Here is a 21,213-nt window from a genome sequence, read left to right as displayed (position 1 = left end):
TGGATGGGCCTGGCGTATGTTATGGTCCGTGCGTAAGTCGGTGAAATGAGAGCCTAGGGGCCGCCTGCCGACGGGGACGCACGTTCTCCGTCCACCTGGAGGGGCCTCGGGCTGGCGCCGGCTCCCGCGCTCCGCTCCGCCCAGGTAACTGCCGAGTCAGCGATTATGAGCAGCCGCCTCTTTCCACCAATAGACTAAGACCCGCCCAGTCAGAGCAGAACTGCCCGTAATGACCAATCAGGATGAGTAATGATGACCAATCAGGACTTCACAATTCGGACCAATCAGAAGTGCATGGATTTGGATACCTCATTTACATAAAAGGGGCCTACTTGGAAACTTGGGCAGGAACTTTCCTTTTATCAGGCAGCCTCCCCTTTGTCTCAGCGGAACACAATTCAGGTTGTACCTGAGCCTGTGTCTCCTGCAACTCCTGTCACGCAAATACATGCCTTTTACTCCTTATTACAGTGGAACAGTAATTTTGGTTTACCTAACCCGGCTAGTGTCTGGCGGAGCTATGATTCCGCCCGAACTCTGACTCCTCCAGCTCCTGCGACGAGCTCAAGGAGAGAGCTGTAAGGACGAAGTGGCTTTTGGTTTGTTTTTTAAGGGTAACGGGAGACGGAGAGGAAAGGGAAGGCACACAAACGATGGAGAAACCAATAGTAAAGCAAGGGCAAGGAGGAAAAGAAATTACAGGAATGTAAAGCGGGAAAACATTAAGAAACTCCTTTAATTCTGAGAGGGCTAAGGCGTGTTTCAAAGACGAAGGTCAGAGGCAGGGGCTTTATGCGAGGCCCCGCCCCTATACTGTCACGCTATAGCCCCGCCCCTGCGGAAGGCGGGACATCCTCCTCACCAGGCAGCTGCTTCCGGTAGAGTCCGGAAGACTCTAAGGGGAAAAGGCAGTGTCAAAACGGGGCAGCCAATCGTGGCGACGCCTTCGTCTTGCCCGGGACTCGGGAGGTAACTTGCTCTTGGGAACCAGCACCATGGCGTCCGGCTGCAGGATTGGGCCGTCCATCCTCAACAGCGACCTGGCCAGTTTAGGGGCCGAGTGCCTCCGAATGCTGGACTCTGGGGCCGATTATCTGCACCTGGATGTAATGGACGGGTAACTCCGCGGGGCTCGGGCGCGGGTGGCCGCGCGGGGCGGGGCGGAACGGGCGCACCTAGATGGAGCGCCTGTTGGGTGCACGGCGCCCCTGGACGGCGGGGCGCCTCACTCCGAGCGCGGTCCTGAGGACGGGCGGGAAGCCCCCGAGGCCCTGCCTGGAGCGGCGCCGAGCGGCGTCCCTGTCCTCTCCTGCCCCGGCCCCGGGTAACGTGTGGCCGTCTAGCCCGTAGCACCCGGAAGCGGCCTGGAATCTCTTGGACACGCCTCTCCTTGTCAGTGAGAAACTGAGGCCCGAGGGGATAGGCATGACTTGCCCAAGCTCATATAGGTAGTTAGTGGCAAAGCGGGGGGGGGGGGACACGCCGTGGCACCTGGAGTGAGAGGGCCCGAGTTCTGAAACCTGCGGCATTCCCCGGGTGTAGCCATTTAACCTCAGTTTCGTTAACCTAGTTGAGCTGGTTTCATTACGTGAAAAAATGCGAGGAACGGTGGAATCGACCGCTGAGTCATCTTTGGGAGACGAGGTGAGGTAGTGCAGGTGAAGTTCCCAGCGCCTGGCGCATGGCAGGCTCCTAATCGGTGGTGGTGTCATTGCTGGAGTTTTGAGTTCGCTGTCTATTTGCAGGCACCCTGCTCTTCAGGGAGTCAGGTTTTTTGTAAGTCATTTTCAAGCGCTGTAGTTACAGCACCTCATCAATAGTGTTTGGAACCAGGGTGATGCTAGTTTGTTAACTGGATTGTGAAAGGAGGAACCAAACCTAGAGAAAGAAGTGAGAAGCCCGCTGGATTACTCAACCTTGTGACGGTTGCAGCTTGGATCTTGGGTTTGCCGAGTAGTTTTCTGAGCCCCACTGATAACTGGCCTTAAAATCATAACAGCCTGTACCTTGGGTTGGGATAGGAAAATAAATTTATTTTAAACAGGTAAAAAAAAAAAATCTTTGCCTGCCCTCACGCAAATTTGCAAATTGTGTTATTTACAAAAGACAGTCAGTTACTTCTCTGTTTAATGTCATGCCTCTTATTAGTGTTTTCCTTTGTTCTGTCTGTTTAAATCTGTTGTTTCTCTTTTGCATTCCACTCAGTTACCTGCCTGGTGTGACCAGCTGATAATGGCAAAATCTTGGCCTTCCAGCCCTCTAAGAATTCTAGGCTAAGAGCGTAAGAAAATGAGTGAACATTACCTCTCACAAAAGCTTGATTTTTAGTGTGCTGTCGTATGTAATTCTACTTACATATCTTTTTGACAACTTTGCTTGAAAGCCCTGAACTTTCACAGGTGATGTTACTGAGTGGAGTGTGTGCCTCAGATAGGCAGCAGCATTTTTGTGTGGGAAACACACAGTTTTGTGTGAGAGACCCCTGGGGGTTTCAGGATAGAACAGGCTCCGTGGATATGTATGTAGTCTGTCTAACACAGGTTTTTAGTCATGTTCACCAAAATTGGGAATATTAATGATAACAGTAGCTCTTAACTATTTCTGTTCTGGTGCTGTTTGTGAATTAGCTGACACCGCCTTGAGATGTTGGTGCTGTTATTAGCGCCAGCATTTGACAATGAGGAATCTAATGCAGAGAGATTAAGTCAGCTGCCGGTGGTTTCTTACTTAGGAAACGGTGGAGCCAGGATTGGAAGCATTCAGCAGCTGTGTTGTCTCAGAACTTAAATGTCTTCTGTGGGAAGTGGGCTTACAGAGGATGACTGTCACATTCTCTGTCCTTACAAAGCAACTAATCATTTATACACTATATTTGTTCCTTATTTCATGTATCTCCTGCTACACTGTAAGCTCCCTGGTAACGGGCTGTCTCTGGCTCAACTCTGTATTCTCTGCAGGTAAAGCACCATGACAAGCTTAGTTATAGTTGGTGGAATGAATGAAACACGCTGTGTCATAATCCTGAGCTTAAGATAAAAGTATTTGTTTTTTATTTACTCTTCTCCCCCTCTGCCAAGAAACATCTTGGTTTAAAGAAACTAAATTCTGCAATATACCATTTAAAAATCCTTTCCCTTTTAAGCTTCACAGCTTTTTGAGCTATTGTATTTCTCCTATGGAGCTATTCCTTTTCTCTTGTTGTAAGGGAGGAAACCAGTTTAAGGAGGTTCAGCCCCTTCTGATTGTCCCACGAGAAGAGGCAAAGCCAGGGTGAGCTGCAATGTCTCCTAGGCCAGGGGTATGGAAGCAGGGGTGTGGACTCCCTTTCCCAAGGTGGCCAGCCACAGTTTACCTCCCCTGCAGGTACTGCTTCCATGCTTGTCTCTTTCCTTGCTCTCTTTAAAAATCTCCAACATTACACTGAGTTTGCATGGGTTTCTTGGCTTAGCTATAAGCCTTTGGTTTCTTTGGGTATCTGTGCGTTTTTGAACTCCCAGTGTACTTGTGCATTTAATTGATCTGCAGTAGCGCAGTTTGTAATATAATTTGGGGGTCAGTAGTTTTATACGATCTGCTTCTGTTTCCCAATGAAGTAAAAGTATATTTGTTTTTCATTCTCATATTTTCTCAAGATGTGGTTATGTTTATTTTCATGATAAATGAAGCCTAAGTTTGAGACAACAAAAGTACAGGCATCCCTCGGAGATACTGTGGGGTCCATTCCAGACCACTGTAGTAAAGTGAGGATCGCAATAAAGCGAGTCTTCGTTTTCTTTTTAGTGGTGGAGGATCTTGCCTTCAGTTTGTGTAAAAAACAATAACAGAAAACAAGCAAACAAAAAAACTCTGTGAAGCACAAACAAGGTATGTAATTCCAAGGCCACACAGCAAATTAAAAGAACAGTGAGCCCAGCCAGGCGTGGCTCAGCGGTTGAGCGTCTACCTAGGATCCAGGCGATCGGGGTTCGACTCCCGGTCAGGGCACATGCCCGGGTTGCAGGCTCGATCCCCAGTCGGGGGCGTGCAGGAGGCAGCCGATCAATGACTCTCATCATTGATATTTCTCTCTCTCTTTCCCTCTCCTTTCCTCTCTCTGAAATCAATAAAGATATATTAAAAAAAAAAAGAACAGTGAGCAAAATACAAATCTTTCAATTCCAGAGTTGTATAGTATTCATTGGGCCTCACTGCCTGCTTTTCTGACCCTTACTTCTAAGTTGTAAGTAAACTTAGAAGCCTGTTTTGTATAGCCCGAGCCGTCATTGCTCTCAGGCGAATGATAGAATGATTTCCTAAACACTAAAACCCCAACCTCCAAGGACCACCAAGCTGTGAGTGAAAGTGTCTGTACCATCCATCTTACCAGTCCCTCTCAGGTGTGTCCTGAATCCTGACCTCTTCCTCTTAAGTCTCTCCTCACCAGGACTTTCTGTTAGGTATTAGTTTGTTGGTGGAGGGGCAGGTGAACAGGTAAAGAACTTGGACTTTGGAGCCAGGCTGCCTGTATTTAATGCCTGCCTCCAGCACTGCCTGGTTGTGTGACCTTGGGCCTCTTTTCCTCACCTATAGATTAGAGATAATGTGGTATCTACCTCATAGAATTGTTGTGAGGTTTTAACGAGTTAACTTGTGGGAAGTCTTTAGAATGGTGCCTGGCCCGTAGAAGTTTTAATATTTTATTAACACTCATTCTGCCTATCATCTAAGCTTAAAATCCTAACCATGGTGTATTCTCCCTCCCATCCCCCAGTCTTCTCAGTGAACAAATCCTATCACATGTACCTGTCTTCCTTTCCATCGTTGCTGTTCCTTGCCGTTTGCCAACACCTCTTACCTCCCTTCTTCCAACTTACTGCCCAGTGCACCTCCCTACTTTATTATTTGCACCTTATTTTTCGTTTGCTTCTTACTTTAAAGCCTCACTTCATACTTACAGCTGGATGAAGCCCGAACACTGAGCCTAGCATTTGATACCCTTACTGTGACACAGTCTGTTTCCCGCTATTTTCACACTAGCCAAGCTGGTGAACACCACCTTCCTCCTCCTGTGAACATCACTTTTTTATTTCTGCCTTTGCTTCGTTTCTTTTCCCACCTTAAAATTCTGTTTGTTCTGTAAATCTCATGATCTTGCCCCTCTTGTAAAGTGCTATACTACTTGCCTCTGGAACCGTTTTACCTCATATTTGTCTACTTGTTATTGTTTAGCTTTTCTTGCAATCCTCATATAGGGTAATAACCTATTAGTTTTAACAATAAAGGCCATATGTCAGTGACTTAACATAAAGTTTCTTTCTCATTCATGTAACAGTTTAGTGTGAATGTCCTTCCATGTTGAAATTCAGGGGCATAGACTTTTTATCCTTTGGCTCTGCTGTTCCATAAAGGCTTCTTTATTGGCAGAAGGGTAAAGTGAGGACAGAAAAGGAATACTGCTTAACCTACTGGGCTCTGCGGTGACACACACGACTTAAATTCACAGTCCACTGTGAAAACTAGTCACCTAGGCCAACTGGATGTAAAGAGAGTTGGGGAATGTGGTCCGTGGTTGGCCGCTTTAGCTTCCTCTGAACAGTACTCTAACAGCAGGTCATGAATTCTGTAAGTTATTAGGCATCTCTTGGCAATGAGACTGTAGCATTTTCTGGGCCAGGCAGGAACTCTCACATATGTTTTATAAAATACAGTAACCAGCATGGTACTTGCTAGAACACAACACCTAACAGGAGCAGGATGATGGTTAAGTACTTTGGGCCTGATACTTGGAAGACTTCATTTGAATCCTTCCCCCACAGATGAGGAACTGGTTGACTTAAGGAAGTTATTTATCCTATGTTCTTCATACAATAACACATCTACTTCGTAAGGCTGTTGTGCAGGTGAAATGAAGTGTAAGGTACAATACCTGGCATGTTGTAAACCCTGAGTAAATGGTGGTTTTTAGTACATACATTAAGTTTCTTTATTGATGATCTTTAAGAAAGTTTATAAACTGTCATTTAATGCCCTGTGGTACAGGTGGATTGGAAGTAGCCTCAGGCAGCCTGTGACAGATTAGGATATGGAAGACCCATTTTACAGTCCAGAACTTTCTAACTAGTATATGACTTGGGCAAGTCATATAACTTCTGGGGTTTTGATTTGTCATCTTTCTAGTTCTACTCATCAGGGATTATGAATTACGGAGTTAAATCATGTGGCGTTATTATGACTTGTTCAAATATCACTGAGATACTGCTTTGTAAAGTCAAAATTATCCAGATATTTTTAGTATTGTTTAATACTGGTGATGCTAAATATTAAATTGAAAAATAGTGCAATCACAGACATTCCCCTCTACCCCTATCAGAATACATATTGAGAAAAAAATACAGAAACTGAATTGAAAATATTTTCAGAGTAAGATTTTGTTTGTCTTGTAGGCATTTTGTTCCCAACATCACCTTTGGTCACCCTGTGGTAGAAAGCCTCCGAAAGCAGCTAGGCCAGGACCCTTTCTTTGGTAAGTGGGTGTTACGCCATCTGAAGCTGGATGTGTTGCTCAAGTAAAAGAAAAGGTAGTTGATTTCTCAACTTTCAGTTTCATCTCAAACCCCCTTTCCCCCTTTCTCTGTGCCGGGGCTTCATTGGCTGCCTATAATAAGCCAAACTCTTTCCTGCTTCAGGGCCTGGGCACTTTTGCTAATTTCTTGCTGGGGAAGCTAATCACTTGGCTAGCTCTACCTCATCTTTTGGCCTCAGATCATTTCTCATTTCCTCAGAGACCTTTCTAAGCACCCTATCTTAAGTTAACCCTTATCCAGTTACCATGTCACCTCTGGATATTCTTAGAACTTCCTTTAATCTGAGGTTATTTTTATCAGATTATAAACTCCTTGATTGCAGGGATTTCATCCACTTTGTTTATTGTGGTTTTCCTAGAGCTAAGCATAGACACAAGATTGGGGCTCAGTGTAATGTTAAATGAATTTATGAATTGATTGACTTATGGTCTAGAAATGAAGCCATTTTCATGCAATTGGAGCCTTCTGCAAACAGGGCCTGTATATGTTCCCGCTTAAGTACTGTAGGATAATGTGAGTTAAGGTTTTTAAGATCACGCAGTAACCTAGAAGTTACTTCTAATGGGACATTAATTCAACCCACATGTTCTTGCTGTTCTTTTAAACTAGCTTAGCAGTGCCTCATTTGCCAGATCTCTTATACATAAGTTTCTCAGTGGCATTAACCGTATAGCAAGCTCTCGGCCACGCTTGGCTAGTGACTACTGTATTGTACGGTTCTGCCACGGAACATTGTGGTCATCGTAGAAGGTGCTGTTCGACAGAGCCTCTCTCCAGCGTCCATCCACTTTGAGTGTCCCAAAGAGAATGTACATTATGCCTAATTTACGTGACAAGAGGAAAACAATGTTCTACCAACATGTTCGCCATTTTGAAATTTCCAAATAATGGAATAATCCTCTGATAATCTAAACTTATTTCTTACTACATTTTGAAAAATGAATTTTCTGATATAAATTTGCTTTTATGACTATCAGAGGTGGATGAAATAAGTAGCATTGTTTGCCCCCACTGTACAAAAGCCACAGATTCCTCTGCTTTTGGCTTTGTGTGGATATAAAAAAATTTTTTTCCTTCTCTCCCTTTTATTTGGACTCTTGGTGTCACTTCTCACAGCTGTTTGTATCTCCCACTGTCAGTGCCTTTCCTCTTACCAACCTTGCTGCCACCACCACACACAATCTGCTTTTTCTTCTTGTTTTAGTTTGTTACTTGCTGATAAGCTTACTAGAATTAATCTTTCTAGAATTGGGTCTAAAATAAAGATGAATGGACTCTATGCTTTAATGTTTGGGTTTTATGATCTTTGCTTTTTTTTTAAATTAAGATTTGTGTGGTTTTTTTGTTTAATTCCTGGATCTTGGCTGTTGGATACTTAACACATGAATATATTCTGGAAACTAAATCACAAGATGTTATGTATGACTGCTAGATTTCTTAACAGTTTAATCTCAGTACTGAATACAAATAACCTGACAAATAAAGTGGTAGGGAAAAGTCTGTTTTTGCTATTATCCAAATCAATGGTCTTCAAGTTTGGTCTGAGGACCCATGAGAATCCCTTTCAGATGGTCCATGGGGTCAAAACTATTTTTATATTACAGTATTATTTCCCATATTTGTACTGAGGGTGCAGATGCAGAAGCAATGGTGAGTTAGCCTGCTGGTGCCTTAGCCTGAACCAAGGCAGTGGTATTGAACTATACAAGTAGTCATTAACATTCTTCATCATGGTGTGTACATAGTAAGTATCCTGATGAGGCAGTGCAAGTTATGAATTTTAGTAAATCTTGACCCTTGAGTGCATGTCTTTTTAACATTTTGTGTGACAAAGTAGGAAGCACATAGAAGGCACCTCTGCTGCATGCTGGACTATGGTGGTTTTCTCAAGGAAACTTCTTGCGCCGTTGTTTGAGTTATGAACTGAACTACCTGCTTTTCTTATGAACGCTATTTTCACTTGAACAACTGACAGATGAACTATGATTATCAGACTTGTGCATTTTACTGATATATTTTTTTAATTAACTAAATTAGCCTGTCACTTCATGGAAAACACCCCATTAGCTTTTGTTGCTCCCTGATAAACTTAGAGCTTACAAGTGAAAATTAGAATTTTGATAAATGTGTATCCGCTTTTGTGAACTTGATTAATTCTTAGTACTTAGAGCTTTTCTGATAAGATATGTAGTGATATAATAAATGTGATTTTTTGATAGCATAAAAGATCCAAAGTGTGAAATAGACCAACAGGTTTTAGTGGAACAAAGTAGGAAAAGTTCACTGGTAGGATTTACAAATTCCACATTGCAGCCAACCTTTATAAAAGTATCACTTGACGATTTTTGGTGTAGAAATAGAATATCCACACTTGTCTGAAAAGGCTGTTAATGTACTCCTCCCTTTTTTATGTACTTTTCTTTCTTTTCTTCCCGTGAAACAACACATTGTAACAGATTGAATGCAGAGCAGATGTGAGAATACAGATGTCTTCTGTTAAGCCATACATTAGAAACTTACAAAAATGTAAAATAATACCACTCTTACATTAACATCATAGATTTATTATTGCTTTTTTTTTAAAAAAACATATCTTTATTGATTTCAGACAGAGGAAGGGAGAGGGAGAGAGAGAGACAGAAACATCAATGATGAGTCATCGATCAGCTGCAGCCCGAAATCTGGGCATGTGCCCTGACCGGGAATCGAACCCCGATCTCCTGGATCCTAGGTTGATGTTCAAACCGCTGAGCCATGCCCGGCCGGGCCTTGCTTTTTTTTAAAAAAATTTTTTTTTTTTTTTTTTAATGTCTTTATTGATTTCAGAGAGAGGAAGGGAGAGAGAGAGAGACAGAAACGTCAATGATGAGAGAGTCATTGATCGAGCCCACAACCCAGGCATGTGCCCTGACCGGGAATCGAACCCTGATCGCCTGAATCCTAGGTCGACGCTCAACCTCTGAGCCACACCCGGCCGGGCACTTTTTTTTTTTTTTTAATGAGTTGATAAGGAGACTTAAACATTTTCTTAACTTGAATTTCTAATATATTAAATATAGATAAATATAATCCACATCAAAAGTGCTTTTTGTGGTCTTCAGTCATTTTGAGAGTGTAAAGGTAGCCTGATAATAGAACATTTGGGAACTGCTCATCTCGGTGTGTTAACTACAGGCAAGTTCACTGAACCACTGACTCCCTGGACACTGGAGCGTCTCCAGCGATGTTGCTAGTGGTTACTGCATTCGAGAAATGGAATGACATAGCAGTCTGGTAACTTAAGGAATGGGTAAACTAGATATTCTAAACCAGATTGAATTTTCCTTATTTATAATACAGAGAAATAAATGCTATATGGAGAGTCTATCTTTTAAAAACAATGTTTTATCTATTACAATGTGTTCTATTTTTGTTACTTTTGTTTAGAAATAGAGACTTGAACCTTGGCGTCATTAGTCAAGTGGTATACGCTTTTCCTGACATTTTTCAAAGCCTTAGTGCATTTCATAATCTTATTTGCGTTCTGAAATACTAGAATTTTTTTCTTTAATAAGTTGACCTCTGTCAGAAATGTGCTTCCTCTAGCAAAACAAAAAGCTCAAAAGCCTTCTCACTACCATCTATCCTGGACAGGATATTTACTGTGTCCTTCACAAGGCTTAGTTCTTGATTTAGCCTCTTTTCATCTTCCCTCTCCTCATTAAATGCCATTATGTTTCAAGTCAAGATCCTTAAGAAGGCCAGGCCCATTTTGCCTAAAATAATATTTATATGATTCAAGCTTTAGAATTAGGGTGCATGTCAGGCTTCTTTTAGTAACATGTTCTCCCCCCACAAATTCGTGCTTCCTCCTGCAGTTTTCTACCTCTCAGTTAATGGCACTTCTGTTCTGTTCTAGTTACTCTGGCCCCAGTCCTTGCACCATTCTGCCTCTCCACTCACTGTCCACATCTAATCCACAGCTACTCCTGTTGGCTCTACTTTCCGAACATACCCAGAATCGCACCAGTTCCCACCATCCTCAATTGCTGCCATCATCCTTTCTCACCTGGGTTATTGCGATGGCCTTCTAGGTCAGATCTTGTCTCTACCTCACTCAAAATCCTGCAGTGGTTTTCCTGTCTCATTAGGAGTAAAACCCAATGGCCTGCAGAGCCCGGTACTCTCCTCACCCCGTGCCTCTCTGACCTCATCCACTCTCCCCATTGCTCCATGCCCCAACCAGTCTGGCTTTGTTAACTACCACCCTAGTGTGTATTGTATTTACTTATTTTTTTATGGTTTTTCTCCCCCACTAAGAATGTAATCCTCATAACAGCAGATGTTTTTGTCTGTCTGTCTTTCTGCTCTATTCCTAAGGCCTTAGAATAGCTAACGGTGCAGTAAGTGTTCAATAAAATATTGGTGAAGAGAATCATTTAATTTAGCTTTCTTATTTTATAAATGAGGAAGTAAGCGTTTATAGGTAATATGACTTTAAAAAGTTTTTTAGAGTGATATTTACTGGACGTAGACCAGGTCTCCTGATTTCTAATCATTACTTTCCATATACAGCAACGTATGCTTATTGTAGAAAAATGTGTGTTAATGAGTTTAACCAGAACCTAACCTTCAAGATAAAAGGAGGCTAGTTATACAGAAGTGTAACTATTTAACAATTACTGTGATGTCAGAGAGTTTACATACGAAATGGGAAAAACTGTAGGTTGGCCTCAATAACATGAGCCAGGCAGTTTCCTTTCCTTAATATTTAGGCGATGTGTCTTTTCTTTCTAGACATGCACATGATGGTGTCGAGGCCGGAACAGTGGGTAAAGCCAATGGCTGTAGCAGGAGCTAATCAGTATACCTTTCATCTTGAGGCTACTGAGAACCCAGGGGCTTTGATTAAAGACATTCGGGAGAATGGGATGAAGGTGAGAGGTCAGCTGTGACAGTAATGTTTTATACTACTCACACTCAGAGTTGGGAAGATTTTGCGGAAGACATTTCCTAATAGGTAGATAAGACCAGACTTAGGCAGCTGTTCTTTGCTGGGAAGCCACAGTTTTAAACTTGTTTTTTGTATAAGTATAATAATGTATAATAATTCTTTCGAATGTTATTGCTTTTTTAGAAACATTTACATTAAATAGCCTTGTTTACTTTTTAAATAAATAATTACATAGTCTGAACATTTTATGTATTCCATTTATGTATGTATTCTGTTTTTTAAGAATAGATATTTCTACTGGGCCTGGTATGCCACAATAATAGAATGTGGAAGTAATTATTAATGTGATGTAGCAAATTTGTCTCTGTCACAGGTTGGCCTTGCCATCAAGCCAGGAACTACAGTTGAGTATTTGGCACCGTGGGCTAATCAGATAGATATGGCCTTGGTTATGACAGTGGAACCTGGGTTTGGAGGGCAGAAATTCATGGAAGATATGATGCCAAAGGTAAAAGAAGTATTTGATTCTGGGTTGAGGCTTTTATTATGTGTGCTCATTCAATAAAAATATATCGAACCACTTGTATCTGCCCTGTTCGGAAGGTGGGGGAGATGGAAATGCCTACTGATCATTTAATACAGTATGATAAGTGCTGTAAGAGATTTAGGTTTGGAAATCAGAAAAGATACATTTTAATCTTGAAATTTTCTTTCAAAGCCATTATTTCTCTAGCCTTTAGAGCTTTTTTGAGTTTTCAGTGAATATCGAGGGTTTTGTCTTTGTCTTTTTTCCATGAAGTATATTCTCTGAAATGCCATGACAGATTTAATGCCACTTGCCAAGCAGAACAAAGCTTGCTTTTGGGATGCTTAGTTTGTTTCAGTGTATTAAAAGGGAAGTTTTCCCCAATCATAATTTGTATTGATATAAAGGTATTATGTGAGATATTTGGAGTCCTGTTTTAATGGCAATACTGGCTGCTTGATGTTTTGTTATTTGGTTGTGCTCCCATCCCCGTCATATCCACTTTAGGAGTCACTTATTTCCTCGTGTATATCTAGGTTCACTGGTTGAGGACCCAGTTCCCGTCTTTGGACATAGAGGTCGATGGTGGAGTAGGTCCTGACACTATCCATAAATGTGCAGAGGTGAGACTGCTCCTCAGCTGTGACCTAGACCACCTTCCTGTCAGATGTAATGTCCAGGACATTGTCTTGTGGGCTAAAGAGAGTTCCTCTACATTTCCTACACTGCCTTTCTTTCTTGGAAAAGTATTTTTTGTTCAAATGTAGAACTAGGAAAATAAAGAGCAATAAACGAATATTCTAAAATCAGACAATGGTTAAATAGTAAGTTTGGTTATCTCAGTGATGCTGAAGAAAGGTCTTTTTTGAAAAGGGATATACTGAATGCCAGCCTTTAGAGGATCATTAAGTTCCAGGGCCTTGGAATGAGTCATTTGTCCATATAGGTTAAGAAAACACCTTATAAAAGGAAAAACTTGTTACGCTGTAGAACTTAGATGTATTAGTTGCCAATTTAGTTTCCTTGTATTAATTACCTCGTAAGAACTGACTAGAGGCATTTTTGGTGACATTCTAGATCTGATCTCTGGATACCTCTGACCCTCTATGTAGAGCTGGGATGAGTTTTTCCCAAGTAGTTAGCTGAGTTAGGACCCTGAGCTTCATCAGGAGAGGGTGCCAGCCCTTCCTGTAGCACTGCAGGTGATTCAGGTGGCCTGCTCTTACTAAGCAGCATTGTCTAATCCGCACTTCGAGTTTTTTGTATAAATGCCACACTTTTCTGCTTGCTACTGGTCAAAAGCCGGGCTGTGATAAGTGCTTCTGAGAGAGGAGCTGGCCCAGTAGTTCGTAGCAGATACCCTTTGACCCCGGGTGGAGTTCTTTGACCTAAGCTGTTCTTTGCCGTTATGCTGTCCCTGTTCACTTGAAGAGATGTGGTTCAATTACAATCCTGTAGAACTGCTTTTTTCCCTTTTCATTTTTATGAAGAATGTTGTTTGAGGTGTGGCACACTGTATCACAGATAGCGTCTCATTGGGAAACTTTCCTCCGCTTTAGCAGTTCTCCTAATAGCCTCCCTTTCTTCTGGCAGTGACTCGCTAGTGGATTGGGTTTCCCTCCGCAAGTCAGATCCTAGGAAGCAGAGCTAAATTTGGAATCACACTATTTGCTTTCCTCTGTTTTTGTTTTTACACTTAAGAACATCTTGAAATTCTTTAAGCCACCTCAAAACCATTCTGAAATGCAGTGAAGCCTAAGTTAAAAGATGTTCCATTCCTCCTGGCCTCAAAATGAGAAATTATTTAATGTTGCCATATTTTATGAATAGTTTCACATTTTAGCAACATTGTCCTTTCAGACTGTCTACCAATTCATATGCATAATTCAAAATTAAAAGGATTTTTAGTAGCTATGGAGATATTGGTATATATTGGAAATACTTTAATAGAGTTGAGGATTATCCAAATATTAACAAAGATGAAGTATTTAGAGGTCATTACAAAAAAGTCAGTGATTTCTTAGACACGCTTAAAAGTAATTTCACGTCCTCATTTGTTAAGCATTTTAACTTCTTTATTGAACCAGATTGCTTAAATCTGTTCATCTCAAAGTGGCTTTTGTACAATTTAATTGCTGACAGATGCAGGAGTAGAAACTCTAGTCCAGGAATTCTGTTTTAGGCTTTTCTGCGTCTTTCTTGGAGGCATAACTGAGTGTTTACTTCTTCCAGGCAGGAGCTAACATGATTGTGTCTGGCAGTGCCATTATGAGGAGTGAAGACCCCAGATCTGTGATCAACCTGTTAAGAAATGTTTGCTCAGAAGCTGCTCAGAAACGTTCTCTTGATCGATGAAAGCACAAGGAGTCCAGAGTTTCTGCTCATGAAATCCTTTTGCTGGAAAACAAGAATATTGACTACCAAATCATACCACAATTGAGGCAGTGCTGATTTTCTGAGCAATTACTCATTCTGGTGACTGACATCTATTGTGCAGAATGTTCCAGGAGGTTAGAAATTTAGTGATGGGATTTAAAGATTAGTGTGGTGAAATACCGTTTTTTACTGGGAGACTTGATTTTTATAGAGAGTAAAAATATGGCTGTATTAAAGTTATAAACAGAAATGTGTCTTAATGCCTCACAAAGGCATATTAGCTACTATGAAAAAGTGGTTTTTTTCCTCCATTTCTAAAAAGAATTTTCTGTTGTTTCTTGGCTGTTTTCCAAAAGCAAAAGAAGTCCTTACGTTTTTCCTGTTCCATGTCATTTTTTATTTTTCTGTATGGGTGATAATATGAGAATAGAATTTAGGGAAAATCTAAGTTTGAATCTGCCTGGGATGGCATACCATGCTCTCCTAAAGCATCTCCTTTTTACTTTGCACCTTATATTTGATATATAAAAACAATGTATGAAGGCCAGGGATTTTTAAGGTGGTCTCTTCTGAAATACAAGCGTAGATTTTAGCAGGGTGTTTTGTTCGCTTTGCTGCAGGGACAGGGTATTCAGCGATCCGCCCCATCTTTAACCATGCGGACCCACCGTTTTTAAGGACATTGGATAATGTGCTAGCTCTGAACAGAAAAGCCTCTATTTGGATGTGAAATTGAATTGACTCTTCCCCTTTCCAGCTATTTGACCTTAGCAGATCAAATCAACCAAGCTCTTTGAGCTACTATTAACTGATTTATACAGTGAATGTAATTATAACTGTGCAGGGTTGTGTTGATGATTAAAAGAAATACTATATTTGTAAAGTTTCTGCTACTGTTCTTAGAATTGTAGCATAGAATTGAGGATGCTCAGTACTAAGTAGCTATCATTATAAAGCTTATGTTTTATAGGTTATAAAGTACTTTGATGTAATTTCATTGAGTCTACAAATCATTCCTGTGAGTGGCAGGCAGATATTTTTGTCCTTGTTTTAAAAAATGAAGATACTAAAGCCCAGCAGTAGGCTGCTAGCAGGGAAAGCGTCCACCCAGTAGGGCACAGGCTTTCTGGTTTGTACTCTTTTTACAAGTGAAGGCCTTGGGAGGGGTATTAGGCAAAGGAAGCTCCTTCTACTTAACATTGTCTTACTTCCAGTCCAACTTAACCCTGTAGCAGAACCAGATGGCTGAGAATATCCTGGAACTATGGATTTTGACCCCAAGGATATATATTTTATTAATCCAAGAAACACCAGGTAGGCTATGAGCTGGCAAGGTACAACATTGACCCATAAACTAACTATTTATAATTGTGTCCCAAATTATACTTTGACAACAAGTATGTGTCAGCTACTTCATTATTGAGAATACTCTTGCTATGTAATACATAGGGCAAAGAAATAACAGGACCAGTGTCAATAAACTTCTGTAGACTACTGTGAGTTTTAAGAAAAAAGATTTGAAAAGTAAGGACATTAGTACTTAAGTATGGAATACAGTTTGCTTGGTTACAATACAAGGTAAAAATATGTTAACATTTATTTTGGCTTAGGAAAGTTTTGTGCCATGAATAGGTGGCGTTTAATTAAATCAGACAACACAAGGCATATAGAAATAACTTTAATTAAAAAACTTACATAGAAGATTATAATATGAGACATGACAGAAAGATTTGAGTTTATTTGCCTAGACAACTTGGGTTTGTCTGGCTTTTGTTTTCTTTTAAAAAAATAAATGTACAGTAAAACTATAAGCAAAAATTTGTCAGTATTGAATTTGAATTTTTCTTCTTTAAAGGGACTAGCATAATTTCTAGTCCCAACAAAATAGTGTCAAATCCCCCAAGTCTAGGCCAGATGGCCAGGATTGTCAGTTATATGGGTACAACAACTTGAAGAACCATTTTTACATGAGAAAAAACAATTCATATAAATTGTCCTCAACTTTTACATAGAAAAAAAATGATGTAATAACTTCAAAAGGAATTTTCCTTAATGTACACTCCAGTATCCAATATTGATAATACTGAAGCATTATCCTTTGAAAAGTCTTAATTCTCACTGTAGGATACAAGTAAGAGTAGATGCTTATTTGAATAGAATAATAAAGAATGACCAATTAAAACTAGAAATACAATAATATCTTTTATACTGACAGAACTTTCCTGTGTGTGGTTTATTTTAAAGTGGTGTCTTCACGAGATACATAAAATAAGGAAGGTAAAACTTGAGTTTTAAAAGAGGTGATAGTTTTAAAAACACCAATATTTAACTCTGCTTGTCTTATTCTGTTAGGAGTGCATAGAAAATGATGTAGGTATGTTGAACAGATATCAGTGATTTCAAATAAAGAAATATTGTGTTACCTGGTATAGAAATTTCCATAAATAACTATTGCTTAAACAGGTTTTTAAAAATTCCTCTTCATAGTCAAGACTTTTAAGTGTCCATTATGATTGGAAACCTGTGCTGCTTTATTTATAGTGCAGCTTGTAATTCATGGAGTAGTTCATACACGCATTTTTGAGTGGTATCTGCCAGTGCATATGTGTGTGTATATATATACCCTTACACACATTTGTATATTCTGATACCATGTGATAGAAAAAAGAAGAGCTGTCATTTGCTGCACAGGTATGTGTGTGTTTATAGCTATGTATGTTTGTGTGGGTATAAAATCTTTTAAAAATTATTTACCCAGTAATGTGATTTGGCATCAAATTGCAGCAGTTAATTTTTTGGTGCTTATGACACGCATCATAAACACACATGACTAGCACTCGTCTGTATGTGAAAAGCTAGTTAATGACCTCTGTTCAAGAAGGAAAGAGAGACGTACCTTGTCTGTTGCATAAAGAGCATAAAGATTACTACATGCAGTACATGCTCTTACTCTGGACTTGTGACTGGAGGGGATCGGAGATGGAGAACAGGGCTTATTTTTTCTCCTGTTTTCCATTCAGTTCCATCATTTTCTTAACCTGTTCCTTGTCACCTATTTTTTTTAACATGAGTAAGTCCTACAGCAAAGGCTTTGTACTCTTCCATTCCGTCCTCCTGCCTTTTTGGATGCTGGCTGTTCTCTGGTGCGCTGGTACAGACGACTTCACCGTTGAAAGCTGGGCTTGACCTCTCAATCTGGTCGCTTTTTTTATCTTGGCATAATAAGGCTTCTGTGTCTCCATCCTTCAGTGGAAAAGCCCGTCGTTCCCACCACAAAGACTGAAAGACAAAACATGTTCAGTTAAGTTCCAACTACTTTGTTCTGTTTAAATTGATGTATCAAGTAATCTGTAAATGTCAATTTTGTAATAACTTGTTTTGCTCTTTAGCACAGAAATGTACAAATTTTCTTTTGAATTTAAGTATCTAGCAACTCAAAAAGGGACATATTGAGGACTGTGTAGGGACCCTGGGGAATGCTTTGTTCGCTTTGCCTCTTCCATGGAGAAGAAACGCTGCCATAGGGCACTGTCTTCATTCTCAGCCTGCGGGCGCTTTGGGAGCACCCCTTTGATCTTCACTACCTCCACTTGCATCCCATAATTACAGACACCTATTGACTTTCCTTCTCTGAGCTTTCTACAACTGGCTTGTTAATTTTTATAGTCTCCACTCTCTCCATTCTAGACATGGTCCTTTTCCAACATACTTTTGAATAAAAGCAAGAACTTTATAGATGCAGTGTTAGAAAACAGTCCCCTTCTGTGGGATGGGAGACAAGTAGAGAGAAGTAGCAGCTGACGTTTACTCTGCCAGGTGCCATCCTCTTTCCTCAGGTTTGTTTTGGAATGAAAATTTGATAGACTCATTTCCTTTAGGTATTGACATGTTCCATGAAAAGAAAAGTGTTTCTAGGGATGGAACTAGAGTTTTGGAATGCAGCTCCTCTGGGGGGTACCGAGCACCCTGTCCTGGATTGTCATACTGAGTTTGTTATGTAATGATGAATCCATAATTTGCAACAAGCAATTTTTACGAACAAGTTTTAAAAAGGATAGAAGGCAGCTGAAAGGTGTGCCTAGTTGTCTAGGCACGACTGCACTTACCTTGATTTCTTGGCTTTCGTTTACTGAAGGTGAGCCATGTGCACTCAGATCCTGACTCTGCGGACTTTCGGCAGCACCATGCTGACCAGCAGTAAAGTCATTAGGGTATTCTTTCAGAAGTAAGTCTTGTCCTTCAACATTTTTACTGTAAGCTCTAGCAAGAAAATCAAGCAAAATATTTCATTATTTCTTGAGTTCTTAACATTTTAGGAACACCAACGTGTCACGAAGTTAATTAGGTAGCTTTTCTTTTAAACATTTCTGTCCCCAAAATGTTAAAAAAATGCATCTGCTAACTTTCCTAATGCTATTATCTTCTTATCTCAAAGACTTAAGTTGTCTTATATGAAGTCTTTCGCCAAATTATAATACTGTGGTTTTGGTTTGCCTTTTTTTTGCTCAGAAAACAAGAAATGACATTTACTTGACCCCTACAGTTTTCCTGAGTTCCAGTATATTCTGTGGTTACTGTAATGTCACCCATGAAGGAGTCAATTCACATTCCCTCTGCACTTCCGGAAAGCCACGTCTCTGGAATGTGAGAGAGGCGGGGATTTAATCTCGTAAATATGTGGATAACTCTTGGGAATCTTGCGACCCGAACACAGAAATGTTTTGACGATACTGATTAAAATGAGAGGTGCCCCCAAACCAAAGGGACTATCAGACTCAGCATGGTTTTTGTATTTGAGTTTTGGCTATATTAAAAAATAGTCAAATATAAAATACCAGGGATTTTCTCAAATATATAATTACTAATTATATCAAAATCATGTTCAAAGTATTTTAGATTATTTGCTTTCTAGACTAGACAGGTTTTTTGTTTTTGGAAAATTCCTTTTTAAAGAAAAACATGCAGTATCCTTTTTTCCTTTTTAGTGATCTCCCTCCTTACTCATACAGAATTTTTGTTGAACTACATGGATTCCATGGTTTGGGGTTTAAATGTGTAACACCTGCCTGCTGTTTCTTCTGTGCCACTTGCTTTGCTCCCATAGTGACCATCTGGCTTGCTCTCTCGCTTCATATTTTTTGTGTCTTAGAGAGAAGACTTCATCAGAAAGATCTTCTATCTAGAATTAGAAATAAAGGTTTTGTTTTTATCAGAAACATTCTGAAATATGAGACCAGGTGTCAATTCCTCAAGAGAACAGGAAAAACCCCTCTAAAATAAATGCAATCTAAATCGAGAGAAGACGAGCTTCAAATTCCTAAGAAGACAAAGCTAAAAACTTAATTTTTTTTTTTTTTTTTTTTACTATTGGGTCACATCTGAACACTTACCGAGAATACAAATAAGTTCACAGTGCTTTCATTTAACATACAATATTTCTTAATGCTTTATTTATTCAAAAGTTGGTATTGATTGCCCATTATGGAATACACTGTTCTAGGGATGTGTTAATATTACAGAAAAGTAAAACTGATTGTCTGAGATAAATGCAAATTAATTTACTGAATGACTTACCTGGAATTTTAAGACTATGGTTATAGTGGTTTAAGAGTCTGGGTTTCCTGGCTAGAATCATACTGAACTAGGAAGGAGTGCATTAGAGGAGATGGGCATTAAAAAGTAAATTTTGGTAGTTGAGGCATAAAAGTATTGTTACATAAACAAAATGTCTTTTACATAATATACTGCTTCTGCATCGCTTTGGAATTTGTTTGGTTAAATAGTATATTCTTAATGTTTTATCCATTCAGATTCACAGTCCCTTTCCTGCAATTCCAAAAGTCTGAAAAAAAAATGTTTCATAATACATTTGGTGACATAGCCTGTTCTGAAATGATGTGAGGCTATTCTACTTCCTTATAAATACTTCATTATAGAAACATTAATATTTGATTATGAGAACTTTCCTAGACTTCTTACGTGTATTACATGATGTGTGTACATTATTTTCCAAATTTTTCCAAATTCCAATCAGTCTTTTCCCAAAATTTTGAATATGGTGGGCTTGAATATTAAGATTTAACCTCCTCATGAAGGAAAATATGACTTAATATGGGGAATGAATGTAGAGATTCAATAAATGCAATACTTTAACCCATATAAGCAAATGGTATATTTTCTATTTGCTTTACTTTTTATACATTGTCTTTATAATCAAATTTACACAAAACATTTTTCTAATCAAAATATCCTTAATGAAGAACTTTGTTTTCATAAATAAAAAGAAAAAAATCAGTACATTAAAGGGCTTATATTTCCTCAAATACCAAATTAAGCAGACTTCATGATATATAAAGTGCCATTGTCCTGTGACTGAAAGGCAGCTTACCTCTTCTTCATCTGCATTGTGTTCATCCAGAGGCTGAAGAACCACCATCCTCCAGCTGTTGAAGATACAAACCAGTTTCCAACAGCTCTACATCAGTAGTTAATAACTGGATCAGAAAAAAACACCACCACAAAAAACCTCCCTGATCTGTAGTATTTGCCAATTCTTTGTGTGACGACGTCCATCCTGACCTCTTTCGAGCTTAATAACTGGATCACAAAATTCCTCTGTATTAAACCACCAGCTCAACCCTCCAGCTCCAGCCTACCACGTAAATTGAAAAGCACTGAGCTCTGTTGCTATAGAACACCATAACCACAAGTAATGTTATTCCTTATGTAGATTATATCAACATTCTCTGTAGGAATTCTCATCGTACCTCCTAGAGTAATGAGTTCTTAATACCTCAAAGTAATTATTAATAATT

The 21,213-nt window shown here is 39.7% G+C and overlaps 2 protein-coding genes across 3 annotated transcripts in view; one reads left to right on the top strand and one right to left on the bottom strand.

The window, feature by feature from the left end:
* The first annotated feature begins 916 nt into the window (after nt 1–916).
* Nucleotides 917–20,570, top strand: RPE (ribulose-5-phosphate-3-epimerase). Its single transcript, XM_016196742.2, has 6 exons — nt 917–1,117; nt 6,423–6,502; nt 11,340–11,479; nt 11,870–12,004; nt 12,559–12,645; nt 14,255–20,570. The coding sequence occupies exons 1-6, from the start codon at nt 996–998 to the stop codon at nt 14,375–14,377; spliced, it is 687 nt and encodes a 228-aa protein (XP_016052228.1). The 5' UTR covers nt 917–995; the 3' UTR covers nt 14,378–20,570.
* Nucleotides 16,064–21,213, bottom strand: part of KANSL1L (KAT8 regulatory NSL complex subunit 1 like) — an 80,422-nt gene continuing 75,272 nt past the window's right edge. Inside the window, exons 12-15 of one of the 2 annotated variants that reach the window (XM_016196741.2) lie at nt 20,787–20,841; nt 19,465–19,577; nt 18,505–18,658; nt 16,064–17,677 (exon numbers count right to left, since the gene is read on the bottom strand). In XM_016196741.2, coding sequence (XP_016052227.2) covers nt 17,447–17,677; nt 18,505–18,658; nt 19,465–19,577; nt 20,787–20,841 — 553 coding nt within the window. In that variant the 3' untranslated portion in view covers nt 16,064–17,446. Of the gene's footprint in view, nt 17,678–18,504; nt 18,659–19,464; nt 19,578–19,778; nt 20,842–21,213 lie in introns of those variants that run through there. The other variant, XM_016196740.2, reaches the window with a different exon arrangement.

The sequence above is a fragment of the Miniopterus natalensis genome, chromosome 8, assembly GCF_054644295.1.
Source record: "Miniopterus natalensis isolate mMinNat1 chromosome 8, mMinNat1.hap1, whole genome shotgun sequence".
NCBI classification, from domain to species: Eukaryota; Metazoa; Chordata; class Mammalia; order Chiroptera; family Miniopteridae; genus Miniopterus; species Miniopterus natalensis.
Note: the sequence above shows the minus strand (reverse complement) of the source record. Positions and strands in the feature narration are given on the sequence as shown.